This window comes from Eschscholzia californica, unplaced genomic scaffold (assembly GCF_041429995.1).
Source record: "Eschscholzia californica isolate CP2 unplaced genomic scaffold, dmEscCali1.0.p SCAF_4, whole genome shotgun sequence".
NCBI lineage: Eukaryota > Viridiplantae > Streptophyta > Magnoliopsida > Ranunculales > Papaveraceae > Eschscholzia > Eschscholzia californica.
Genome location: NW_028238461.1, coordinates 45883284 through 45911261, shown reverse-complemented (window position 1 = coordinate 45911261; position 27978 = coordinate 45883284). Strand labels below are relative to the sequence as shown.

Here is a 27978-nt window from a genome sequence, read left to right as displayed (position 1 = left end):
ACTACACTAGAACTAATTCTATTTTGTCCTTATAATAAAAATGACCCCAAAAAATTAATCAGCTTCTAAAATTAGCCCCTTGTATAACTTTTTTGCTTTTTAAAATTATTTTTCTTTGATACGTCTTATTTAAGTCTGCCCCCGGTAGCTTCAATTCCTGGTTCCGCGGCCTCTGTCCTTATCGCCATCTCATCATTCTTCTTCGGCGAAAGGTTGTCAGATGTTACCTCATCTCTCCTTCTCTACTATATTTCATCACTTCTCATCTTCATTTTATCTCTTCCTCTCGCCATCTCACCGCTTTTCTCCCGCGAAAAGTCGCCCGTCGGCGACCTTAATACTAGTACTTGGTAAAAGTAATCCAATATTTAAGTAATAGAGACTTCAATAAACTCATACTTGTATAATCAAGATTAGCTTCTTACGTATATGACTATTAGAAGTAAAAAAAAAAAAAAAAATGTTTAACTTCCCAATGATTTTTTTTAGTTGAAGAACTGCCAATGAATTTAACCTATAGTAAAATGAGATTCATTTAGTGTTACACGAGGCAATTGTATTTATATGTACTGGTTAAGGTTAAAACTTAAAGAGGCGCAAAAACTCAAACCTAATATAGGTGTGGAGTAGCTTGGAGTTGGTTTGAAGTGGCAATGGCCAATGGGTACCAAAAATGAACTAGAATCAGAAATGTTTAGGTGTGTTTTGAGTCTTCCCTTTTATATAAGAGTTTAATTCAGAGCGGTATTATTCGATAAAATTTCAATACCAAGTGAACATATTCAACAGATACCCCACAAGTGTCCAATACTCGACTTTAATAGGTGAATGGATGATTCTTTAACAAATTTTAAAAGTCTCAACTACTTATTTAATATTAATTATGTTCATTTTTTTTTTTGAGAAATCGACTACTATCTACTTTAGTTGTTACAAGACATTGATACATCATGAAGATGTGATGAGCGCGATAACTGCATAATTTAAACCATAATGAAAGAGGCCTAAAGTCCGACAACATGAAAGAGGCCTAGAATCCGACAAGTTTATTATATTATTTACTATATATTGTCTAAATTACAAGGGATAAATTCTGATGGCAAACTGCTTCCACTGAGACTTGATCCCACGACCTCATGAATTTAAGAGGGGTGTCCAATCGTTGTGCCAAAGAATGGTGGACATATTAATTATGTTCTTATTACGTCATTTGTGATTCACTAAATATAATATTTTTAATTGGTAAAAACATATTTAATGATAAATTTTATAACAACTTGTATTACATAAGAGAGATTTGTGCAAATTTAGTAACAAAATCATCTATCTCTTATTAAAACCATTTCTAATAAACTATTGAATATTTAAGTGAAGTCAATAATTGGTCGCCTAAGTGATCCAGTGGGTTGACATAAACTCCAAAATTCTAAAGGTCACAGGTTCGATTTTCAGAGGAGGCGGTTTCCATGGTTTATCGAACTTTTTTTTTTTGTTAAGTTATGCTTTATTGAATTAGGGTTATTAAGGTATAAATAATATTGTTGTGCTTTAGGTCATAGTTTAGTTGGGATATAAGCTCGTTCTTTGTAAGAGTTTGAACTCGACAATTTCGTGCTTATCACATCTTTGATGTATCAATGCTAATGCAATGACTATCGTAGATTGTAGTCAATTTCCAAAAAGATAATAAATAAATACAAAATATTTAAGTGAAGTATAACATTACTCATTAATAGTAAGAAAATTAAACAACAAGTCCTGAAAAGAGTCAATAAGTGACGAAGACTTTATAGGTTTCCTATCTAGATTCTTTTATTATAGAACCACAAGTCCACCACCCTTTGGTGTAACGGTTGGACACCCCTCTTAAAGACCATGAGGTCGTGGGATCGAGTCTCGCTGGAAGCAGTTGCCATCAAGATTTATCCTATGTAATGTAGGCTATGAATAATGTAATAATTTATCGCGCTTTAGGCCTCTTCGTTGTCGGACTTTAGGCCTCTTTCATTATCAGTTTAAATTAGGCGGTTATCGTGCTCATTACATCTCTATGATGCATCAATGCCTTGTGACGACTAACGTAGACCGTAGTCGAATTCTCAAAAAAAAAAAAAAGGAAAAAAAAAAGAACCACAAATAGAACCAAAATTGTAATTCTTAATAGGTTTTTGGGTCTCAATAGTAAAATATTTGAACCAAAATCAACCTGTTGACAACCCTAGTCTTGGTGTATATGTGCCAAAACAACATTCAAATTTGAATTTCTTCCTATAGAGCCCTCATGCTCTATCAAATCATATACCCAAATACCCAATGGACTTTCAACAAAAAAAATATAATCAATGGACAAGTCAAATACTTCACACAAAAAAAAACAGAAAAAAGAAATGGACAAGTCAAATATAATGCATGAGAGTGGGGTAAGGACAATGACTCCCATAGCCGCCTGCCTTTGATTTTTCTGGTACTAGAAAGCAGTCGGTATGTTATGTATAGGCTTGCGGGTTAACCAGATATCTGATAGCTTCACAAGGTTAACAAGGTGACCCAAATAAACTAAAATTAAGAGTATATAGAGGGTACAACAATTGATACATGTAAATCATGTTATTAGCATTTCTGGTGATCTCAATTTTCTTTTTGTCGTTATTATTGTTGCAAGAGACTCTGAAAGGAAAAATAAATAAAATGAAACACACGTTCTGCGAAAGATTCGAAGCCAACAAAGAACGGTCACAAATTGGGAAGCAAATAGAAATTGAACTGATACAGTTAGTACATATCCAGCTGCAATACTTGTTGTCTTAATGATATTTTTATCAAATGAAATTTGTGGTTCTAGGAAAAGAATAGAAAAGAAATGCCACGGCGGCAAAATCAAAATAGTCTTTTTTATGTTCGTTCTTTTATTTTATTTTCTTATAGAGGTTCTCAACATTCTTGTTATTCAGACAATATGGATTCCAAAAATAGTCTAGGAACAGTCATTGTGTCAGACTGTCAGTAAGTATTAGCTATAAGAGCAACTCCAACCTCAGTCTGTCTTAGGTCGAAAAAAATTATTTTTTCACATAAAAAATTTCAGCCTCAGTTCAACCTAAAAATTTCAACTACAATCTCAGTCTCTCTGAAATTTGTGCACGTGGAAACGCGTGTGTGGATTTTTTGTGAGTGTGCGAAAAGTGTGTGCGATATGTATATGCGAAACACGTGTTTGAACTATTTTCGAAATAATTTTTTTTTTAAACAAAAAAAAAATAATAAGATTTAAAAAAAACAAAAAACAAAAACTTATTAAATTAAAAAATAATAGATTTAAGGATAATATATTTTTAAAATAAATAAATAATTGGACTGTTTGATGTGATCCAACAACCAGATATGACCGTTGGATCACATCCAACAGATAGGATTCATTCCCAACTTCGGGGCCAACCGTCATGTTAGGGACTTCAGCTGACCCTAAACCCTAGATCGGCTGAAGTGGATAGTTGGGGCTCAGCCCCAATCTACCGAGCGTGGACCTCCCGTGAGAAGTTAAAAATTTAAAATTTTAACTTCAGTTGACTAAATTGGAGATGTCTAAAACCTTGGTACACCAAATCACCAATGAAGAACTGATTAAGGTTTTGATAGCAAGACGGGAGGAAAGTACCAAATTTACAAGAGTGTAAATTTATATTTTTGATTTTATCTATTTTTGTTTTTTTGAAAGATAATGTTTTGACACTGAAATGATGGAAAATTCCACCCTTTACTAAAATGATAAATAAATAGTTTTAACCTTTTAATCATGCGTACATCTAATGTAAGAGATGGTGTTGTGATAAACTCACATTGATAGTAGAAGGGACAGGGGAACAACTTTTGTAAATATCTAAAAAATCTTACCTGTTGAGTTAGTTTTAAGGTGATAGAAGCACAATACCATATTGGTTGTGGGCAGGGACTTATCCATGTTAGGGCCAGGAAGGCCCATGGCCCCCCTTGGCCCTTTATAATTGCCACCTATTGCCTTAATGAACTTTTGAATTTTTTACCTTAAAACCTAGTGGCCCCCTTAACCAACCAAACTCAATCTAAACCTACCATACCCAGTCGGATCCAAGGATCTATACAACCTATAATGTCTAAATCAGGGGTGGCAATTTAGTCCGAACCGGCGTTATTTTTCTCAAGCCCGCCCCTAATGGAACGGGTTTTACCGACTCGTTTATTAAACGGTTCGGGTTTGGTATGAAGTTGAAACAAATAATCGGGTTCGGGGCGGGTTTGGTATTAGATAGTAAACTCCGTCCCGAACCGATTAGTACTATGTATATTAAATATATGTTTTATTTATGGTTATGTTTCTAAAACTTTAATCTTATATTATCCATTTTACTATGTTATGTTTTATATTATTTAAGTAGTTGTAGTGTTTATGATTGATAAACTCAAAGTCTTACAAAATTTTGTTAACGATTGTTGTGTTACTTCAAACTAAAAATAACTTTTGTGAAACAAAACACAAAAATATTTTGTTTGAACCCGACCCGACTCATGTTATATTAAACGGGGCGGGGCGGTAATGGTTTAGCAATATTTATTTGGGGCGAGTATGGTAATTGAATATCCGCCCCGATTAATTATTGGGACGGTAATGGTAGAACCCGTTTGCTAACGGGACGGAGTTGGGAAGGGGATGAACCGTCTCAAACCCGCGCCGTTGACATCCCTAGTCTAAATTACTTGACCTTGTCATCAAACTCATCACCATAATTAATCAAGTTTCCAACCCATTCCTAAATCCTTAACAAAAAAATATCAACTTCTAAAACTTCATCTGAATTCTTAGCAAAAGAAAAATTATTTCTAAACTTTTCATCACCCTGAATTCCAAATCAATCTATATTATTTTAATATCTTAATGACTAATTGATTGGATCGCTCTATGTTTCCCTCTCTTATACGTTTCAAATTACTGAATAATTTTATATGTTTTTGTAAGTAGACATTAGTCTACTGTCAAAAAAATTCTCGTAAGTAGGTATAACGAATTAAATGGCTAGTGAAAGGAATCGAATTACTAATGACGGTTCAAAAGTGGCATCGAAAAAAGTTGGCCTTATATTTTTTTTAGTAAAAGCCTTTAATTAAACCAAAATGAAGTTACAAATTCGTCCACAACATAAACAAACGTTAAAAGTTCAACAAAAAAAAAACAAACGTTAAAAGCAAGACTAAATCTACGAAATCTTTATGACTTAATTGTTATTTTTATGTATAATTTTGACCCAAAGTGCTATATAAAATTTTCAAACTAGTTTATGATTAGAATGGTTCGGCCCCCTCCCAACAAAAGTTCTGATTCCGTCCCTAGTTGTGGGAGAGGGTTTTAGCTAGTTTTAAGGTGATAGAAGCACAAGCCCACATTAGTTGTGGGAGGGGTAGGAGTCATAAGTGTGGAAAAAACCTTACTTCTTGAGCTAGCTTTTGGGTTGAGAGAAGTCGAACACCACCTACCTTATTGGACCGAGACTTGTTATACCACGACTTTGATACCGGTGTTGGATGGTCTTCCACTTCTTGAAGCTTAATAGGTAGCTCAAGAGCCAAGAGGCAAAGTTATTTCCACACTTATAAATTCACCTCTATCTCTTCCACTACCAACGTAGGATTATCCCAACAACTAGTAAATAACGTACTACATTGAAATCTTACGTTAATAACATAGTCTCAATCTTACTTTCCTTTAGTGCAACAGCAAGTAGTCTTAAATTCTCAATAATTTCCTATATTTGAATCATCCAACGATTCTTCGAAGTGAGTTAAATACATAGTCTTCTTCTCGGCATTACTATTCTACGTTTGTACGAAAATTTAAATAAAAAACTAAATGTGCAAGCTATGCAATACCTTTAAGTGTCAAGGCAATCAAGCTCGAAGCCATTAAACATGCTCTGTTTTCATCCATTCTGGATCTTGTAGTTAGAGGTTTTACTCTACCACACGACGATGTGATATTTAATCTACCATAACATCGTGCTTTATTACACTATACTCATTTTTTAGATTACCTATTATCACCCCTCCCAAATGTATATATATATAGAAATAAGGGAAGTTTTAATGTCCTAAAAGTGTTAATGGCTTCTCCCTCGAGGCAAATTTGAGGAGAAGTTTGGGAGGGAAGGAGGCTTACTCTAACACATATGGGAGGCACATGTAGAACATATCTAGAAATAATTAGATTAGGTCAAATGTCAAGACTGTTGCGTTTCTTTCGTATTATTTTCTAGTGAAATACATTACAAGTACGTTTGCAAAAAAATTTAGGAGTACATTAGGAGGAATTAGATGAGGTAAAAGATCTTGTCTTGTGTAGGTCAAACCGCAAGCGTAGTAGCCGATGAACCCCACAGGGGGCGGACCCATGTATAGACCATCATGGGTCATTGCTCAAGCTGAAATATGTAAATCTTTTTATAAAGATGTAATGTAAGTGAACAAGTAGCTTATGTTGGAGTGTTTGCAGCGGACATTAGAGGTGAGAGGTTTAAGCTCTCCCCCTCGCTTCTAAGCTAGCCCCTTAGACAACATCTTTTTTGTTATTTTTTTTCTTTGATAGGTCTTATTTAACCTTATGAGATAAAAAGTTACGAGAGGTTTAGTATTATTTATCCTCTTTCCTTTTTTCGTCTCATGTATGAGGTCGCTCGCTTTTATTTCATTCTCCTATTGAAGAAGATGAAACTCGTTTGCAGAGAGAAATTAGTCATTCGTTGGTGAGTGTCATTCTCCCTTATCTCTCTCTTTTTCCCATTTCCTCAAACTACTGTCTACTTTATTCCAAGTAAAGAAACTACCAATATTTATACATATCCCACCTTCACATATTATATACATGTTTAAAAATAGCTGCAAATTCTGGTTCTGCTCCCGACCTTACAGATTTTAACACTTGAACAATGTCCCGCTCGAGTCTATTGAAGTAACCTAATTGTCAAAGGCGAAGGTGTCCGACCAGCCGGTCTAGTGACTAGGCTAGAGTAAAGCTCGACCAACCCGCCTCTAATCAAACTACTCCAAGATAACAAGACTCACAAAAATTTCACCAACCCGACTGAATTTTTAGGGCGGGATTAAGACATTCAATTTTTTATTGAGTGGAAATAAAGAAGTAGAATCCGAAAAGGCGGCCATTAGTGGGCGACTAATAAACTGACTTGTAACGGTAGTAAATTGTAATTATAGACAGAAAGAAGGGCACAAGTAAAAGAAAATTGTAGAAAGTCTTAAGAAAAGGAAAAGTGAAGAGTTAACGTGGGAATTCCGTTTTGGTGGGACGGAATTCAAAATCCTATGGACTAGTAGTTGTGGTCCGAGTCCGACTTCCCCCCAACCCACTCAAAGTTTAGACTTTAGAGAGAGAAAGTTAGAGAGAGAGGGTAAGAAAAAAAGAAAGAGATAAACACTAGGAAAAAAACGGGGCCCCTTGAATCACTCACTGACGCTCGGTGCCCTTATTCAATGCTCCACCAACACTTCACCCTTTCCTTTCCATTCAATCTAACTTTCTCATCCTCTGCAACTTCAACCCTTACTTTTTCTCATCCTTCTTCATCCAAGGTAACAACATAACAAACAAACAAACAAACAAAATTTTAAAGATTTAAACTGTAAATTTTTATAATTTTAAATTAATTTTGGGTTTTATTTGTATTTTATTGGGATTTGAAGTTTGAATTTTGGGTTTCAGGTGAAAGTTGAAATGGAGTGTGTTGAAGCAAAAGCCATGAAAACCAGCTTCTGGCCAGAATTGAATGTTAAATTATGTCAACAACAGCAACAGGAAGAAGGGTTTGTAATTACAGAAGAATTATTAGGTGGAAATGGAACAAATTGTGGTTTAGGAGATGATAATTCTTTTGTTGATGAATTTCTTGATTTCTCCAAAGAAGATGTTGAGAAGGAAGAAGAACAAGAAGAAGAAGAAGATGGGTTTGTTGCAGAAGAAGAAGAAGAAGAGAGAGATTGTTCATCTGTTTCTTCTCAAGAGCAAAATTCTTCTGGGGTTTCTGTTAAAGACGCATTTGGGTCTTCTCCTACTAGTGAACTTTGCGTTCCGGTAAGCCTTTCAACGAGAATCAAAAGAAAAAAAAAATCACTTTTTTTTTCTCTAGGTTGGTTTCTCTGAGATGTTTAAAGAACTCCATTTTTGTTGCAGGTGGATGATTTAGCAGACCTTGAATGGGTATCTCATTTTGTTGATGATTCTTTCTCTGAATTCTCTTTCCCATGTCCAGTCGGAAACCCACCACCCAAAACCCAAACCCCCAAACAGAACAGGTCTTATTCTGGACCAGTTTCTGGAATTTCATCCATGAAATCTTCAAATTTTCCTCCCCAAATTACTACAAAACGTTCAAGAACCAAGCGTAAAAGAACAAATGGAAGAATTTGGTCACTTGGGTCTCCTTTCTCAGAATCTACTTCATCTTCTTCTTCCTCTTCATCTTCTCAAACTTCTTGTTTATTCTTTCCAAACATAACCCAAAACCCAGAATTTCTGTACTTCGTCGGAAACCCGCCGGAAAAGAAGCAGAAAAGAAAACCGGTATCTGAAACTCAACGGCGTTGTAGTCACTGTGGAGTTCAGAAGACTCCACAATGGAGAGCCGGTCCACTAGGTTCAAAAACCCTCTGTAACGCTTGTGGTGTTCGGTATAAGTCGGGTCGACTCTTACCCGAATATCGACCCGCTTGTAGTCCTACTTTTTCAAGTGATGTGCATTCGAATAATCATAGGAAAGTACTTGAGATGCGTAGGAAAAAAGAGATTAGTCCATCCGAATCCGAACTAGTTCCATCTGTTCATAGCTTTTGAAACTTTAATTAGGTTTAAAATGTATGAATAGGGTACGGGTTAAACTCGGTTTGAATCGGAACAATTTCTTACCCGAATGTAAAATTTATTTAGAAGAGTATTGTTGTAGTTGTTGTTGGTAGTTTGTATTGTAACCCATTGTAGGGAGGCTTTTATTATAATCTTTTTTTTATTTTATATCTTAGTGAAATGCGAGTAATGCAATGAATTTTTCGGTAGTTTACAAGGAGGTTGTAAGTTGGATATTTTTGAACTTTTGCTTTTAAGTTGATGTTCGTTAAAAAACAAAAAGGGTGTGCTAAATTTTGAATTTAGATATTACATAATGTGTGCGACGATCTGGTTGGAAGGATGCAGTTCAAATTTTATCTTTTGAGGCGTGAATTTACTTCGTATGCCCTTTAGAAATCCTATCAAAATAGTTAATGACAGTTACGAATACGAGTATATTTGAGATATCAAAATTTATACCATGTGGGATCAATGTGTTGATGGATCAAAGTTTATACCATGTGGGATCATTGTGTATGTATTTTTGTTTGTGTTTTGTTTACTTAAACATTCAATTAGGGTGTTGGAGATGATGGTTACCAATGATGGCTACATTCCCATGTGCTTTTCCATATTGGTTTGAAATCCATATCACAACAACCTATGAACTACTCAGGCCCCACACAGATGAGTGTTAGATATCATAAGAGTTGAATTACAGGTTTACCCTTCACTCCTCCATAATGACTCATCCTTACTTTGATTAGTTCAGGTTGGTTTAGTGATGGTTTTCCTTCATGTCTTTATGCTTGTGCTATTTTGTGTAGTTTGTGATGGGTTGTTTTCATTTGTATTACAAAAAGAACTTACAGGTGCAATCTAGGGAAGAGGCAATGAAACACGGGACATTAATGTGTATTTACTTAAGTTAAATAGGACTAAGTTCTATGTTTGTGCATATAATTTCTTAGAGTCTTATGGGAGTGTGCAACAACCTCCCGATGATTCAGATGATGTTTACAGACTAGCAATCAATATAGAATGAACCAGTTTTTCTTCTGTCTCTATCTCCTTCGCTTGAGTAAGAGAGAGGAGCAAAGTCAGAGATAGGAAAACAAGGGAGAGAGGAAGGAAAACATGAAAGAACAAGGCGAAAGACAGAGATAAAGTGGCCTACTAGTAGATGGTCGACCGGTGAGATATGAAGAAGTGAAAGAGATGGATGTCTATAGGCGCTCCTTTTTGCTATTGGGCCTCCCACTCTCTTACTATGGATTGAGGCAGTCTGATGGCATTCAGACTCGACTTAATCCACTAGTGTGAATGCTCTCAGATTTTCCCTAATCTGAAGCTCACGTGGAGTGTTAAAAAGGAATAGGCGAAGAACAGAAGGACAGAGCTCCTTTAGAAGCACCAGTATCGAATCCATATCACAACAACTATGAACTACTTAGACCCCACACATACATCATAGGAGTGCAATTACAGATGCACCCTTCACTCCATAATGACTCATCCTTACTTTTGGTTAAGGGTTATTTCCCAAATAGCTCCCAACTTTGTGACCAACTTCCTGCCTAGTCCCCTACTTTATCAAAAATATCTAGATGACCCCCTTTTTCAGTTACCGTTATAATTCCGTTAGCTAATCATCACCTCTCTGTCCTCCATCTCATCACCTCTCTCTGCCACTTCACCTTCTCGCCACCTCATTGTCTTCACCGGCGAAGGTCGTCGACCGACCAATTTTTTGGTCTACGACCTTCAAACATAAAATAAAAAAGAATTTCCTCTCTCTTCTCCCTCTCTCTTAATTTTTTTTTTTAACTCTCTCTCTAGATCTTTAAGGTCTGTTCGCTGATCTGGAGAGAGAGAGAGAGAGGAATGTTTTTTTTAATGTTTGAAGGTCGCCGGTGAAGATGATGAGGTGGCGAGAAGGTGAGGTGGCAGAGAGAGGTGATGAGATGGAGGAGAGAGAGGTGATGACTAGTTAACGAAGTTATAACGGTAAATGTAAAGGGGGGTCATCTGGGTATTTTTGATAAAGTAGGGAACTAGGCAGGAAGCTGGTCACAAAGTTGGGGCTATTTGGGAAATAACCCTTTGATTAATTCAGGTTTAGTTTAGTGACGATTTTCTTTTGTGTCTTTATGCTTGTGCTGTTTTATGATGTTTATGATGGGTTGTTTTCAATTGTATTATAGTATAAAAGAAAGAATTAGTTGAGGCCATTCTTGTATTTGCAAGGGTACTTTCTCATATCTCAAATCCCCTAAATTCAAAATAATTATTTGATTATATATATTATCATTGAATTTTTGAAACTTTTTATCTCAAAAAGAGAAAACTTGTTTTGTGTCTTTAAGATGAGGATTAACAAAATTCAAACCTAGAATCTGCACCCTTAGAGATTTCTTGTTTGGAGAAAATTTTTGTATTCATTCATATAGGTTGAGCTTGGAAATTCTTTTGGTACAGTTTAGTATGGCTGCCTATATCAACTATCAAGCACTTGGAAATAACAGTCCAACTCCTTGATATAGACCAGCATACCAAAATTTTTAGTAAAGTTCAAGTATCCCTAATACAAAAATGTTTATAGTATCGCTCACCTCATACTTTCCCCAGCCGTTTGTCCTACGTGAATAATAAAATGGAAGATGTTAAAGACCGATATTGCTCTTGGAAAGGTGTGAAAATACGATATTATTCTTTGTCTTAATCAAAGTTGGGGGTCATTTAGGAAATAACCCAAGAATTTTTTTTTTAAAAGTTTGAAGGTCGCCGACCGGAAATTTGGCGACCCCTGCCGGTGAAGACGATGATGTGACGTGCTCAAATGATGTGGCAGAGAGAGAAAATGAGATGGAGGAGAGAGAGTAATGGAAAGTTAAAGATAACTGAAAAATGAGGCCATATGGATATTTTTGCTAAAGTAGGGGGTCAGGCAGAAAGCTGGTCACAAAGTTGGGGGCCATTTAGGAAATAACCCAATATTCTTCAGCTTGTTATCAAATAACTAATTGTGACCAGTCATGAAGAGCGAAAGTGACTTTTGGTCATCCAACTCAAAACCAATTGGCAATGAGTGGAGAGGACCTACACATTATATTTTTGGTTACTAGTTACTCATTCTCCCATGTGAGACTATTCTCACACGCCCTTCACGTGTGACGTGGTTAGCCTAACATGTGTTTTTTTTTTTGTCTCGAGTGACATGGAGCACGTGTGGGTAGCCTACCACGTGTGGATATAGCTCTGATACCATGTTAAGTTTGTGGTCATCCAACTTAAAACCAATTGGCTTCGAGTTGGATGGCCACAAAACTTAACATGGTATCAGAGCTATGCTCACACGTGATAAGTTTAAAAACTACCCGTGCTCCACATCATTCGAAAAAACACACATGTGTGTTAGGCTAACCACACCACACGTGAGGGCACGTGTAAGAATAGTTTCACATGAGAGAACGGATAATTAGCATCCAAGACTTCAATTTTCCTTACCTTCCGAGGGCCTCTATTGACACAGCTCATTATCTCCTACTTGTATTAAGGAAGCTATTGTTGTTTTTTTGTTGAACCACCAGGCTATTGTTTTTTATAGTCTTTCCCTTCAAGTTCCCTTGGAGAATGAATAAATAGGCATACAACCATTTTTTATAAGCAAAAGTATTCATTGGTTTTTTTTGTTGAAACTTATTCATCGGTTAGTTCAACAGAAAAAAAAAGAAACTTATTCAACGGTTCTTTGGGAAAAGAATCTATTATATAAAACAGAAGGGAAAAACGATGACTGGGACAAACATCCTTATTTAATTATGTATATTGTCTAGGAGTCCTTCTCAAAATTTAAAATATAGTCCTTCGTAGAAATAAAGTTACCTATTTAAAAAACAATAATCTTTTACTTCTTAGAAATAAAATAACTAATTTAAGAAAAAAAAAAATTAATTTTAAGGGTTAAAAAAAAGAAATTAAAATCTCTCTATCTCTCAATAAAATAATAACTAATTTAAGAGAAAAGAAACAAAAAAATAATAACTAATAAAAAATCTTTCTCTCAATAAAATATTACAAAAAGAAGCATTAACAAAAAGTTTAAAGCATTAACAGAAAGTAAATCTTTTGACATGTGAAATCTATATAATAAAACAGAAGGGAAAACGATGACTGGGACAAACATCCTTTTTTAATAAGGGATATTGTCTAGAAGCCCTTCTCAAAATTTAAAATATAGTCCTTCGTAGAAATAAAGTTACCTATTTAAAAAACTAAAATCGTTTCCTTCTTAGAAATAAAATAACTAATTTAAGAAAAAAAGAAAGAAAATGAATTTCAAGAGTTAAAAAAAAAAATTGAAATCTCTCTCTCTCTCTCAATAAAATAATAACTAATTTAAGATAAAAGAAACAAAAAAATAATACAAAAAATAATAACTAATAAAAATCTCTCAATAAAATATAACAATAAATTCCGTGATATAAGTGTCTGTGCCCTAGGGCACGGGATATACCCTAGTTATTTTCTATTTTAGACCTGGTCAATGGTCATGTGGTCTTTTGATTATTTTCGAGTTTTAGATATTTATTTTGTCTTTAAATTTGTAACAACACAATTTTGCAAAGATGGACCAAATCATGTCATGAAAATATGACATATTTAGCAATTGTCTTTCCAAGATTACGTGATCTTGTGGTAAAGCCAATTAAAGTCAAATAGTGAATGTATTTAACTATTTATGCACATCATATTCATTTTCCACAGTATTTTTTTGGAGTATTACTCATGGTTGGTAAAATTTTAATATAGCTCAAATTGGTATTATACCATTGGTATTTAGGTGTCATTGATCTTCAATTGCACTTAATAAGTAAATTTTATAATATTGGAGATCACACACTAATTTGACAACCAAATTTTAAGTTTAACAAATTTGAAAAATTAATATTAATTGGCCAACTTATATGATACCCTAATAAGTATTTGAGATGTGGTTAAAGTATTTATAGGAATTTTTTTTACTAAATACTAATCTATGGTGGAGATAAATAAGACAACTACCAATGCACCTAATTTTATTCTATTATTAAGATGGGGTTTGTTGATATTTGTCTGTTTTGTTTGTTTTCTTATTTTAAGAATTTAACTGGTAGTCCCATGGTTATCTTTTATTTTTGTTGAAAGATCTCATGGTTATCTTAAACTTATTTCGGTTAGGGTCGTAATTTATCTCATTTGTTTTGTGAACAATTGGCGGTCTTGTAGTTAATCTTGCTTATTATTTTAGATTTGATTAATGTTAGAACTTCATCGACTAAAATCAATCATTCAGAAGAGTGAGAAGAACAGGAGAAGTCTAAAAGTGAATATAACCAACCTAATGTCTTAAACCATGGGTCTTTGGTAAACAATATATGATTGTAAATTGTATTAGTCCTTTGCCAAGTTGATTTTTGACCATTCACTAGGAGTGCACTGTGAATCTTCTTAATTAACCACAATTAGAAAAGATATTAATTAAAATTCACCTAAAAGGATAAAAATAATTAGAGATATAAATCATAATTTGTATAGAGAGAGAGAAAGAAATGAAGAAAATCCTCTCTCCAAAGTAGGAAGAAAAAACAATTTCTCCATATCTAAAACAAGGAAATAAAAGAAATATTATTAACTAATAGAAAATGATTAATGATCTTCCATTTTTATAACAATCACTAACGGCACCAAGAAAGCATATAGAAAGGGATAGAGGGATATTTTGGTCTTTTATCTTGCTAAAATGCATCCCTCGATGATCCCGAGGTGATTTCGTGACTCATAAAACAAGAGGTATTCGATTTTTTTGTTGAAAAGACTAAAACACCCTTTGGATTAGGTGGAGGTCGCTCTAGGAGTACTTATATCATTGTTAAATTGAGAAAAAAACATTTGAGAGAGAGAGAGAGAGAAAACTAGAGAAAAACCATGGCTATGGCTATTGATCTTGAATCCTTACCCATGTTACTACTCTTCTTTGTTCTTCCTCTCTTGTTATTGATGGGTTTCTTAATAAGGTCACATAAGAAACTCCCTCATCCACCAGGCCCAAAAGGGTTACCGATTCTTGGTAACATGTTCATGATGGATCAACTCACTCATAGAGGACTCGCTCAACTCGGTAAACAATATGGTGGTATATGTCGTCTTCGAATCGGTTTTCTTAACATGGTAACCGTTTCAACACCCGAAATCGCTCGTCAAGTTCTTCAAGTTCAAGACAGTATTTTCTCAAATCGGCCAGCAAATATTGCTATGAAATATTTATCTTATGATCGTGCTGATATGGCATTTGCTCATTATGGTCCTCTATGGCGTAAGACTCGTAAATTATGTGTCGTAAATCTATTCAGTCGTAAACGAGCCGAGTCATGGGACTCGGTACGTGACGAAGTTGAGTCAATGATTCAAATCATCGATTCAAAACATGGGTCGCAGATAAATATTGGTGAGTTGGTTTTTAACCTTATGAAAAATATAATTTTTCGAGCCGCTTTTGGGACAATATCTCATGAAGGTCAAGAAGAATTTGTTTTAATAATGCAAGAATTTTCGAAATTATTTGGTGCATTTAATATTGCTGATTTCTTTCCTGGGTTTGGTTGGATCGATCCACAAGGGTTTTACAAAAGACTTAAAAATGCTAGAGACTCATTGGATGGGTTTATTGATCATATAATAGATGATCATATGGTGAAAAATTATGAAGAATTAGTTGATACAGATATGGTTGATGAACTTGTTGCTCACTCAAGTGAGAGAAAGAAGAAAGTGGAATCAGATATTGTCCTCACAAGAGATAATATCAAAGCCATCATAATGGTATGTAAATATTTTTAATTTTCGTCCATATTATTTTATTTTTGATATTTTAGTATATAGTTTAAATTTCAAGATTTGTATGTATGGCTCTTGATTCAGTTGACATTGTAGGTTACCCTCCAAAAAACTGTAATTCACTTTAGACCCTCAAATTTTGTCACATCAAACTTAAAGTGACACTATCTCGTACAATGGGGCAAAGAAAAGAGAAGCATGGAGAATAAAATAAAATTGTACAACAGTACAGACAGATTTTGCGTGCTGTGCCTGTATATAACTCTAGAATGAAATTTACTTTTTCCTCTCATTGAAGAAAGAAAAAACATTAGATCTATCAGCTCTGATCATATCTTGTGTTGCCTTCATAGTTGCCAAAAAAGCGATCATGGATAGAGAGATCTAGTAATAAAGAAATAGCTATATCTTTTTTTATCTTGAAAATGTTCTACATTTGAATTTTACAGGACGTGATGTTTGGAGGAACTGAAACGGTTGCATCTGCAATTGAGTGGGCCATGTCTGAGTTAATGAAAAGCCCAGAAGATATGAAAAAGGTCCAACAAGAACTCGATGAAGTCGTGGGCCGAGACAGAAGACTCCAAGAATCGGATCTTGAAAAACTTACATTTTTTAAAGTTGTGATCAAAGAGACACTGCGTTTACACCCACCAATTCCTCTTCTCCTTCATGAGACATCTCGAGATGCTGAGGTGGACGGGTACTTTATTCCAGTGGGTTCCCGGGTCATGATAAATGCATGGGCAATCGGGCGAGACAAGAACCATTGGAAGGATCCGGATACCTTCAACCCTTCAAGATTCTTCGAAGAAGGTGCATTTGATTTCAAGGGAAGTGATTTTGAGTTCATACCATTTGGGTCGGGTCGTCGTTCTTGCCCGGGCATGGGCCTTGGACTATTTGCTTTGGAAATGGCTGTGGCCCATTTGGTTCATTGCTTTTCGTGGGAGTTACCTGATGGAATGAAGCCTAGTGAGTTGGATATGATGGATATGTTTGGACTCACTGCTCCGAGAGCTGTTCGACTCGTTGCCATGCCGAGTCCCCGTCTTAACTGTTCACTGTTCTAGAATCTAGAGGGAGAAAATAATGGGAAAAAGGAGATGCTCTGTTTGTTCTCTACTCTCTGTTTGCTTCTGTTATGGAAAATGAAATGGTCTCAATTGTTATCTTTGCAGTTTACTTTTGAATTTCACAAACATAAAATAATAGTAGCACACAATTAATTTTTATGAAGGCTTTATTACTCAATCCAAAAAAGTTTCACATAAAAACTTGTTTAGGAATTGATATCATGTTGTGATTCTGTTAGAAGGGGTATTGTGATCCTCTTATTCGGTCAAAATCATAGGTTACATAGGGTAGACGAAAAATAATCACCTACGTAAAGAGGCGAAGTAACCTGGGATAGATGTGGATAATTAATGAATGAGTGTGATTTCTGTACAAATTCAAAGCTGAGGACCTCCAGAACAATTCATTCATGGAGTTGAAAGCTTACATTATAACAAACATTTGAAATAAATACATATTCTGTTTCCTTTTAAACAAGGTCATTTTATTTTGATATATCAAGAAAAGATACAAGAAGTAGATAGGGTATATCAATCTTATCATTTTACTTGTGATTTTAACATACACTTGTGTTTAGGTTCACAATGACCTTACTTGGGTGGCCTTCGGTAAGGATATAGTATGTCTTCGAAAGTGTCTTTGACATAGTTGCCTACTCTATGCAAGTTTCTATTCACTCCTGAAGCTACTAGGCCTGCATTTCTCGTAAACCTGTGTTCATATTCAGAAGCTTCAGATGGCTGAGCTGATTCTTTCATCGTTGATATGTTTAATATGCAAATCATTAACATAATAAAAGAGTTAAGTTGAGGTCTTGCCTGCCGAAAAGTTCTTCCCCTATAGTGTGAGGTGGTTTCTGTGGTCGTGGCGGAGGAACCACATGATCGTCTTGAAAAACCAATATGATTTAAGTTAGATACAAAGTTTGTTGGGGAAGATGACAATGGACGATACAAAAAAGACGTTCACAAACGACAATAATAGATAGATAAGTTTAGTAAGTCATTCCACTCTGACACTTGCACAATCTAGGATTACTAATAAAACAGTGAACTCACTTTTTCTCATCTTTCTAGTTCCTTGGTGAGGATGAAAATTTCATTAGTTCCGAGATTTTAAGGCAAAAAAATATTCTCAGATGAAACAATTAAGTCATCGAAGAAATGCAACTTGACCAGGAATGTAACTCTAGTGGAAGCACAAGATAAGAGGTAGTACCTTCCTTGTTGTGAAGATGGACCGGGACATGATCAGTTGAAGGTCGTTTGTCCAGCAAAAGCTGAAATTAGCAGTATTCATGTTAGAGATGCATAAACATGGATTCTGGGAGATGTCTGTTTGGGCTAAACTAATGTTTATTTTTGAGAAATCGACTCCGATCTACGTTAGTCGTTACAAGGCATTGATACATCATTAAGATGTGATAAGCACGATAACCGCCTAAGTTAAACCAATAACTAAAGAGGTCTAAAGCCCGATAACAAAGAGTCTAAATCCCGAGAACATCTACTTTATTTAGTGCCTAAATTACATGGGATAACTCTTGGTGATAAACTGCTTCCACCGAGACTCAATCCCAAGACCTAATGGGCTTAAGAGGGATGTCCTACCACTACACCAAAGGGTGGTGGACTAAACTAAAGTTTATTGTGATCGAAAAACATGTAAAGAAAAAGTTAGGAGAATAACCTCAATACCAACACAGAACGGCAATTCTGCTCGTTTATCTTTAGGATTAGTTAAAGGATCCTTGTTATTCAAGTAGACTGAATACCCAACACAAGCATACTTGAATTCTGTAAGACTGCGTGCATCTTTAGAAGCTTCTTTGTCAGATTCTCCAACTATGTAGTCAGGTACTGGGCGGAAATTTCAAACGTTAGATGCTTCAGTCATAGTTAGTTTAATTAATCGTTAACATGTCGTTTACAAACGAACTACAACAAGTAAGTTGGTAGGATCAAGTAAGGGATGACTACAAGACACCTTATCAGAGATACGAGTCTAAGGATAGGTGAAATATGTAATGCTCTCCAAAGCTTAATATTTAGTTCAAGCATTTGTACCAGAATGAGGAACTGAAAAACATACTGAACATAGAAATTATGATCTGATGTACTAGTATACTACTTACTTATATATGACTAATTAAAAAGTGAGAATGCTTTGATGTCGAGAATCAAAGGTCATAGAATTTCAGCTTATGCATGTTACTTTGTTAGAGTCAAAATTAGCATTCTAAAACTACCACTAAAGTCAAATTTCTGTCAAACCAAACTTGAGCTAGAACATTCAATCACCAAATATTTAAAGTCAATCTCTTAAGTCAGGTTGCTCCCTATCAGCATAAAAATAGTAAAGATGCTTCTTGACAGTGCAACAAGAATATAGGGAAGAAGGGGAGTAGAACGGAAGTAGAACTAAGAAGGACTGAGAGGAGAGTACTTGAAGCAAAAGTAAGTTCATTCATGATCATAAGCTAGAAGTCTCATCCAAAACAGCTGTGAACGTACAAAGAGAAAAAAAAAAACACATTTCACATGATCTCGGAGCTGAGAACATCAATTACCAAAACTCTTGGAAATCCCATATCATCCACTTGCATGAACCTCCTCCTCGGCCACCTCCAGTACAAAAAAGAGAACACTCGGCATCGATTTAGCCTTGTGCTAGCATAGAATCTACACTAAATAGCACTTTCAGACCTAAGGTTCTAGTGTAATTATTTATACCAGGGTATTGATAAGTTGCACTTTGACGAAAGCTCCAAGACATGACGTGTACTGTAATATGTAAGAGAATATGACAAGATAAACTTATTCGAACAGGAAATCAAGACTTCGAGATAACAAGCAATCTGAATTTGTTGAAGAGTGAGTGACGCCTGTATCGGCTCTAATAGATAAAGAGTTTTTGGTACCTCTAGATTGCACAATTTTATATTACTGGATTTGACGTAAGGTTTTCCAATTGATAGGTAAAGTTTCTTCAATTGTCACCTCTCATTGTTATTGATAAATAATACAGCTCACTCTAGCCACGATTGATCAAGGGTAATGAGGAAAATTATCAGCATTTTGTTACAACTTACGTCGCTGTTGTAAGAGTTCAGAAGGTGATTTAGTAAGATTTTTTTCTCATATTTATTGTCTATATATGTGTATTACACTATTACCGAGGGTTTATGTTTTCAAAAAATTTCACCGAAATATGTCTACTTCCAACCTAACTGAAAAAAAATCTTACATGTTATTGTTGCATTATCACTACCAAAATGACCGAAATAACAATTATATGATGTAATCAAATTTCTAACTCATTATCCCCAAATTTTGAGCGAAGCGCATTGTGCTTAGAAATATTTCGTTATTTCAGTCATGTTGATAGAATAATAAAACAAACATGTGAGTAAGATTTCATTTTGGTTGGCTCAAATATGGTAATATTACGGTAATTTTGGTGAAAATTTCGAGAAGTTTAATACCTTGATTGCGTCATACTACGTTAATAATGAGCTCAACATGTTACTCTAAACGTAAATGATATCAGATCACGAACCGACCCATTGGTGGGCATCAAATCTAGTATGGATATGCTATCTCCTAAAATTGTCAGTTGAATATATTAGTAATATGTTTTGTAAAACGTGATTTAACGCATACAAACTAGAACGGGCCCAAAGTCTATAACGAATTAATCAAAATTGAGACATAAAGTAATCACTTTCATTTCAATACATGATTGCTGATTGCACCTAATGATAAATCACTTACTCCTTTCATCATTTCAACTTTTGTTTTGACACAGTATTCACACTTGGGCACTCATTCCATGAATCCCCACTCTACTTTTCTTCATTCCTTCTTCTAAAGTTTTGCAAGAACCAAATAGCATAATTATTTTCTCCTAATTTTCCTTTGATTTATGATTTTTCCCTAAATTTTCTCTTCTCTTCTCTATGTAAGGAGAACTACCCTAAAACTCTATTAGCTTGAGAAGTACAAAACTAATAAGTAGTTTTTCACTCTTAATTATAATTTGAGATTCCTAGTTCTTATTCACTTCCTTCTTATGATCACCTTTTAGCGATTACTATCAAAATGAAGGGGGCAAACAATTCAAAAAATCACATTTTTAAGGGAAAAATGAAATGGATTAAGATCAACAAAAATTGGGAGAATTATAAGATCTAGTAAGAAACCAATATTTAAAAGAGAAAATTGTAGAGAGAGAGAGAGAGACCTTGTTGAAGGGTTCTAGAGACACCAAGACAGAAAGGATTTCGAGTTTTGGATTTGAGAATAGAAGAGTAATAAAGACAACCCTTGCATGATTTTCCCCCTTTCAATCCTTGGACTATCAGTTTTTGATCTTCTCCTCCTCCTTCGTCTTCTTTACCTGTTGAGCTTTCTATACCCCCTTCCATCACTCTCCACCAGATTTGCTTTTTGATTTTGATTTGACCTTCTCTCTTTATCTCTCTACTTTCTCTCTCTTCTGGTTTTTATATATTCTAGGTTGCTGTACGAGTGTACGTCTTCGAATATCTCGGTACTTTTACCCGCCACGTTATTTGACAACCCTAAAAAACGTTACATTTCAATCAATCCCCCAAAGGCCAAGGGTGTTATATACTTATTAGGTGTCCACCGCGTCCGTAGATCCCTTTTGGCTAACGCCTTACGAGACATGAGAACGTTCTCATCAAACTCGAGGGGGCGTGCATATATCCAGATGTTTATACATCGTGGAATTCAATTCGACACCATCCAATATTATACTGGGACTTGTAATTCGCATTTTCTATGCGAATCACAAATCTCGGTATGATTTTAGATGCTTTAGAATTGAGTTCCATGATGTATAAACATCTGGATATATGCACGCCCCCTCGAGTTTGATGAGAACGGTCTCATGTCTCGTAAGGCGTTAGCCAAAAGGGATCTACCGCGTCTGTAGGACGCGGTGGACACCTAGTTTAAGTAATTAGCTGACAAATTTCTTATCAAAATGTATAAATGATGGGTAGTAAACACACAACAAATAACTTTATAGATAATTTCTTAAGGAAAAAGATTACATGAATAAAAGAGATTGATACACTTTTGAAACAAACCAAAAAAAAATATCTTGAGCCAGAGTCGTTCGTTCATTTTTCAAAGACGACGAAAACATATAACTTTATATATAGAGAATCAATTAATAGATCATGAAACTTTGAAGAAATCAATTTAAACAACGGAAGTGCTACATGTACATAGTCTTTGACAAAAATTTTGACTTAATGACTCATTTTCACTAAAAGACAAAAGTTAATCAAAGTTTTTCAAAGTTTGATTTTGATCGAGACCGTTCATTTAGCATTTTGTCAAGAATCTTGTCAAAGATTCTTTGTACATTAAGCATTTCCCTTTAAACAAACAAAAAGGTATTAATCCAAGCAGTTGGCACTTAATTCGAGAGAGACATTGGTTTAAGCTTTACATAGAAGTAGACATTCAAAAAAGACACTACGTGGGAAGTGATTAATTCAAAGTAATCTTTTTCATTCAAAAAAGACAATATGTGGGAAGTAAACATTGGTTTAAGCTTTACATAGAAGTAGACATTCAAAAAAGACATTAAAAAAATTACCTAAAACTGATTGTTAGTACAAAAACTATAGCAAAAATTGTAAGAATAAACTGTATATGAAAAACAATAAGAATATTTCTTTTGTTGATGTCTATAATAAGAAGATTGAGAGAAAAAAGAGAATAAACTCGAAAAGAAGATAAATCTAAAGTTAATTGGTGTTGATGTTTCCTTCTTTGAAATTACAATACCTGTAAAAGCAAATTAAAATTAATTAATAACATAAACATTAATAGTGTTAACATTGAAGAAAAATGAACTTACCGAATTATAAGAAGAAAGCATAGAGAAAGAGATAAATTTATTTTCATGGAGGGAGCAATAGCAGAAGACGTAAATTTAAGAACTACAAATCATGTTGGATTTCTTCAAACTTTGACCCACTTAAGAACGAAGAAGGAGAGAACAACTTGATAAGGAAACTAACTGTAGAAAAGACATACTTAATCATGCAAATATTCGAAAAGAAAAGACTCTTAATTGTCTGTCTCTACGAAGACCCGTATACATTTTAGTTAGATACATATCAAGAATTGAAAAACCTAAATCTAAAAAACCACTACAGCTTCCCACAGTTCTTAATCAGAAATATTTACATTTAAAATGGTTATAGTGGTGAGACATTTGAAAAGGAAAAATTACCTATTGGCTTCTTCTTCTTTATTGGTCGGTTTCCTTAATTAAATAAAAACAGGGCATTCACTCTTCTAAGAATCGCCTGTTGAGTCTTGACCATGGAGGATCCAAGTTGTTACTCTACCAATTAAATCAAACAACCTAGAAACAGAAAATGCAAAGAAATCACAATGAAAACGCAATAGATCTGCAGAGAAAAAAAACAAAATATATATGAATAAGAAAATTCAAACCACAGATTTAAAGAGTGATTAAAGAATACATATTGTTAGTATGAACCACATGTGAGAGAATGTAGGCATTAAAAAGATGAGGAATTAAATCAGTGAGAGAAATGAGGAGTTACAAAACTGATTTTAAAGAGTGGGTTGTTTGTATGCTGTATAGTAACTATAATTGGTAAATTCATTTTTAGAGACGTTGGATTGTGAAGATCGAGATGATCAACGACTAAGAGGGAAGAAAAAAAACTACCAAAAAATGAGGGAGAGATTTTAGAGAAGAGTTTTGGGCAGTTATTTTAGGAAGTTGTCTAATTAGTCGATTTTCTCCACTAATTACTCTTCATCCCATAATTGGAGGTAGTTTTGATTTTCATCCCCACTAAGAGCATCTCCAATGGGACACTCAATATCTAACACTTAAGAGTGTCACATATGACTTTTTGGAATTTTTGTTAAAAAATCATCTCTAGTGGAACACTTTGTTAGACACTCTATTATGAGTTGGACACATTTATTATAGAGTGTCTAGAGAGAGAAACTCTAAAATGAGAGTGTCTACTTGAAACTCTCTAAGTGTTACTTTATAATTTCAACCAATAGAAAACTTTGCTTTTCAACTACTTTTTATCTATTGAATTGAAGAGGGACATGTGTATTAAGTACGAGATTTTAGAGATCTCCATTGGAGACCAAACAAATGTAGAGTGTCTCTATATTGACACTAGGAAAGAGAATCTTTATTTGACACTTGACAACTAGATTCTTAGAGTGTTTATTAGAGTGTCCCATTGGAGATGCTCTAATAAACATCACGTAAATCTACATCTCCACCGTTTCAATAAGTTATGAGATAAACCGAAATTAAATATGTGGCGACATCTCCACCGTTTGATGAGAAGATCTAGCAAGACAATCTGAAGGCTACGAATATCCAAGACATAAATCGACGGTCCTGCTCAAAAAACACCATTGTGCTATATATAATAGATATTAAGGATTATTTCCAAATGGCCCCTAGTTTGTTACCCGTTTCCATCAATCCCCCTATCTGTCATTTCAATACTTTGAATAGAAGAAAACTTTTTTTTTTTTAAAGTGCAATCGTAGTATTATTTATGAAGCAAAACGATTACAACACTTGAAAGAGAGAAAACAGACATGAAGAAACGAAAATTACAATCAATTTTAAACCAGTTTCCTCCATTCTGAGTCTTCGGCAGTTGATCCTTCTCCATAGTACGAGGAAAAGAGAGATACTTCGAAGAACAATATCTTACTATGTTAGAATAGCTGTCTACTATCCGATCCGACAAAGACCACCATCTCAAAACCAAAAAAAGTTCGAACTGCACCAGTAGAACGAGATGGAACCAGAAAATCAAAACTTTAACAAAGTCCTGAGAATTCTGTAAAGCGGAACCCGAAGGTTCCAAGGTTACCCCCCAGTATTCTCTCGATAGAGAAATCATATCCCACCACAATCTAGAAAGATTACAATTGGACACCTGGAAATTAGGGTCGCTGGCGAAGCCCAAGCCAAAAGACTTAGCAAAGCCAACTAGAAGCTGCAGGCGAGCTGCAAAAGGTGATTGGTGAAGTCGAGAACCAAGACTGGTAAAAAGTGATGTCAAAGTTGAGTCTGAAATAGCATAGCTAAACGGAATAGAAGGGACCTGACTCGTTTTTATAAGAGCCAGTAATAGTTTACCGAGATCAAAAGGTTTACACGGAACATATAAGAACCAAACCATTTTTAGTTCTCCCGGGTCAAACGGAGTGCCAACAAAGTAAGCGAACTGATTCCGGCTTAAGGAGTATGTGGGCCCAATGTTATGTAACAAGCCCAGTAAGGGTAAAAGCCCACCACCTGTATTGAGAGGAAGATAACACATGTCAGTAGAAAGTATCATAGGGCCAGACAGCTGGACACGTGTGTTGTTGTCGGAATTCCACCGGCTCTCTCCGTCGGCACCGGAGAAGGCACCCGAGACAGGGAAACTGGAGATCATGGATTCTTGATAATAGTAGTCAAATAAGTGCAAAAAATATGGCTGATCCATTATCTGTCAAGAACTATAAAGCTTGTCTTAGATTTGATGTATAGAAACTGAGTTAGGCAAGAGAAATCAAGGGAAGAAGTGAAGAAGAGATATCTGAGCAACCCACTCAAGAGAGATGAAAGTCATTTAAAGGCATTTAAAGGCATGACTAGCCATTGCTTCCGACTTAACGAAGCTTGATAAACAAATAAACAAGAAAACGAACCAACAAAATTTGATAAACGAAGACTTGCAGCCCTTGAGTTGGAAGGATTAATGATAAGTAGATATTTCTAGCAAATCCTAATGACAAAGATCAAACAAGATTTAGCCTGTTTTTGGTAGAAAAAGTGTAGATCTACTTTCCCCTTTCTAAGATAAAGAGAAAAACTCTTGAATAGAAGAAAACCAATTTTCACTTTCCTAAAGGAGCACTCTTCTTTATTTTATTTTTTTGGAGTTATTTTCTTTTTGGTCCCTTTTTTTAAAAAGTATCTCATTTTCTTTTAAAAGTCGTCAGTTAATTTTTCATTTTTTTTACTTTAGTTATCCTTCCTCTAAAAATTAATTCTCATAATGTCTCTTCTCTTTTATGATTCCCAAGAATTAGTCGACGGTGGTCGTGTGACTGGCCAATCTACCTTCATAAGATTTTTTTTTTTTCGACTGCGATCTACAATAGTCATTACATTGAAATTGATACATCAAAGATGTGATAAGCACGATAACTGTCGAATTCAAACTCCTACAAAGAACGGACCTATTACCCAACTAAACTATAGTCTAAAGCCCAACAACACTATTTATATCTTAATAACTCAAGTTCAATAAACCATGGAGACCACCTTCTCTGAGAATCGAACCTGAGACTTTCAGGATGTTGGAGTTTATCCCAACACATTGGACCACTTGGGCAACCAATTGTTTACTTATTTCTTCTTTCCTCTTTTTCTTCTTCTTCGAATTCTTAAGTGGAGCAAAATGGTTTTGATTTTCTTCACTCAACTCTAAGAAACACATAGGTCTTTGGGCAAAAAAAACACATAGGTTTCTAAAGAGCAAAGATGTATTTATAGCGGAGGGGCTGCTTCGGAAAAAAGGAATATTACCCATATGGTATGGGGTGCTTCCCCTCATAGCTCGGTTGTCCCATGATGAGTCTGAACGTCTAATTCAGAAAATGGTTGAAAGGATCGCTTTGTCGAAAATCTAGATCGCATGTTACTCATCAAAGCGGTCCTTAACAGTATGGTAATTTATTGGGTGGGTGTGCACACGTTTCCAAAGAGTGTAAATACCAAGATTAATACGTACCTAGGCAAATTTTGGAGAGTCGATAACAAGCTAAAGGAAAACAGTCACTTGTATCTAAAACCTTCTTTACTAATCTTATTAGCGATTGTTCACAGTGTTAAAGGAAGATTTTGGAGAGTTGAGAACAAGCTAAATCCTTCATTATTACTCTCTTTAGCGACGAGACGAATACAAAATTATGGGAGGATGTCTAGCACCCTCTAGGCCTTCTACAAGATAGGGTCAATTCGCAACTTCTACATGAACAGTCACTTGTATCTAATTAATGTCATTTGAGATGGGAAATGGATGGTTCCTGATCATGTATCCAGACATCTAAGTGAGATTGGAACACGAGTGAATGAAGTTCCACTAGAGCATGGCAAACAGGATGTTGTAGTTCGGAAACCCAGTATTTCATGTGATTATAATTTGAAGGACAGTTACGAAGCTATTCGGCTGGTTAGGCCTCAGAAAAGCTGGAATCACCTGGTTCGGTTTAGCAATTGCACCCCAAGACACTCATTTATAACCTGGCTGGCTTTGTATCGAGACTATGGAGATTGAGTGTTATCCTACTTTGTTCTTTTTACTAGAGCAAAAGAAACAGACTCCCGTCTGATATTTCAGTAGGATTATGCAAAAATTAAACTTTTGGCGTGAGAAGAGCAGTGGAAGAAGGTCGGATGACTCGCGCCATAATAGATAGGTGGAATCTTGAGCTACCTAAAGCTCTGCTCTGCCAGATTACAAAGCTATCAAATGGCCCGTGGCAAGTACACATAATAAAGGACGGAAATCTTAATTCCTCGTCAGCCATCGTAAGGGACACAAATGGACAAATCTATGCGGCAGGCACAGAGTACATGCCCACAGGAGACTATATATATACATGAGTTACAAGGAGCTGTGTTTAGCTGTGAGTTGGCCAGCAAGTATGGTTTCGAAGAGTGTTGACTTTAGTTAATTTCGATAATGTTCGTCAACTATAGACAGATCAAAATTCTATGGTCCCATGGAGAGCGCGAAGACTTTGGGCGATAATAAAGATTACAGCATTTAGGTTTGAGGATTGTGTTTAACAAAATTTTCTGGAGTCAAATATGTCAGCAGACTACCCGGCAAAAATGAGGGTAAATCAAGGCAAACAGGAGATTAATATTAGGAAACTTCCCATAGAACTCCATTGTCTTGTGCTAGACGATAGAAGAGACGTGTTTAGGAAACACTAGCCATAAGATGTTTGCTAACTGTAACATTGATGTTTTTTTCTTCGTTTATTTGCTTTCTGTTAAGGGTCGGGCTCCAATCCGCTTATCAGTAGAGAAAGAAAACATCA

General features: G+C 35.2%; 3 protein-coding genes across 3 annotated transcripts; 2 read left to right on the top strand and 1 right to left on the bottom strand.

Moving 5' to 3' along the window:
• Positions 1–7283: 7283 nt before the first annotated feature.
• On the top strand, positions 7284–9095 carry LOC147545187 (GATA transcription factor 5-like). The gene is made up of 3 exons (XM_086636951.1): positions 7284–7611; positions 7742–8110; positions 8210–9095. The coding sequence occupies exons 1-3, from the start codon at positions 7513–7515 to the stop codon at positions 8867–8869; spliced, it is 1128 nt and encodes a 375-aa protein (XP_086493077.1). The 5' UTR covers positions 7284–7512; the 3' UTR covers positions 8870–9095.
• Positions 9096–14787: 5692 nt separating this feature from the next.
• On the top strand, positions 14788–17013 carry LOC147545186 (cytochrome P450 84A1-like). The gene is made up of 2 exons (XM_086633930.1): positions 14788–15721; positions 16186–17013. The coding sequence occupies exons 1-2, from the start codon at positions 14828–14830 to the stop codon at positions 16807–16809; spliced, it is 1518 nt and encodes a 505-aa protein (XP_086490056.1). The 5' UTR covers positions 14788–14827; the 3' UTR covers positions 16810–17013.
• Positions 17014–17177: 164 nt separating this feature from the next.
• On the bottom strand, positions 17178–21426 carry LOC147545185 (uncharacterized). The gene is made up of 5 exons (XM_086633931.1): positions 21056–21426; positions 18503–18672; positions 18032–18092; positions 17632–17701; positions 17178–17524 (listed from the first exon to the last, which is right to left on the bottom strand). Exons 1-5 carry the CDS (start codon positions 21237–21239, stop codon positions 17404–17406), a joined length of 606 nt encoding a protein of 201 aa, XP_086490057.1. The 5' UTR covers positions 21240–21426; the 3' UTR covers positions 17178–17403.
• Positions 21427–27978: the final 6552 nt, after the last annotated feature.

Coding starts and splice junctions, on each gene's coding strand:
- LOC147545185 (XM_086633931.1), bottom strand. CDS start 21,239: ATGGAAGGGGGTATAGAAAGCTCAACAGGTAAAGAAGACGAAGGAGGA. Junction 18,093..18,502: donor CGTTCTGTGTTGGTATTGAG/GTTATTCTCCTA, acceptor TGCTAATTTCAG/CTTTTGCTGGACAAACGACC. Junction 17,702..18,031: donor CCATCTTCACAACAAGGAAG/GTACTACCTCTT, acceptor TGGTTTTTCAAG/ACGATCATGTGGTTCCTCCG.
- LOC147545186 (XM_086633930.1), top strand. CDS start 14,828: ATGGCTATGGCTATTGATCTTGAATCCTTACCCATGTTACTACTCTTC. Junction 15,722..16,185: donor ATATCAAAGCCATCATAATG/GTATGTAAATAT, acceptor TGAATTTTACAG/GACGTGATGTTTGGAGGAAC.
- LOC147545187 (XM_086636951.1), top strand. CDS start 7,513: ATGCTCCACCAACACTTCACCCTTTCCTTTCCATTCAATCTAACTTTC. Junction 7,612..7,741: donor CTCATCCTTCTTCATCCAAG/GTAACAACATAA, acceptor TTTGGGTTTCAG/GTGAAAGTTGAAATGGAGTG. Junction 8,111..8,209: donor CTAGTGAACTTTGCGTTCCG/GTAAGCCTTTCA, acceptor TTTTTGTTGCAG/GTGGATGATTTAGCAGACCT.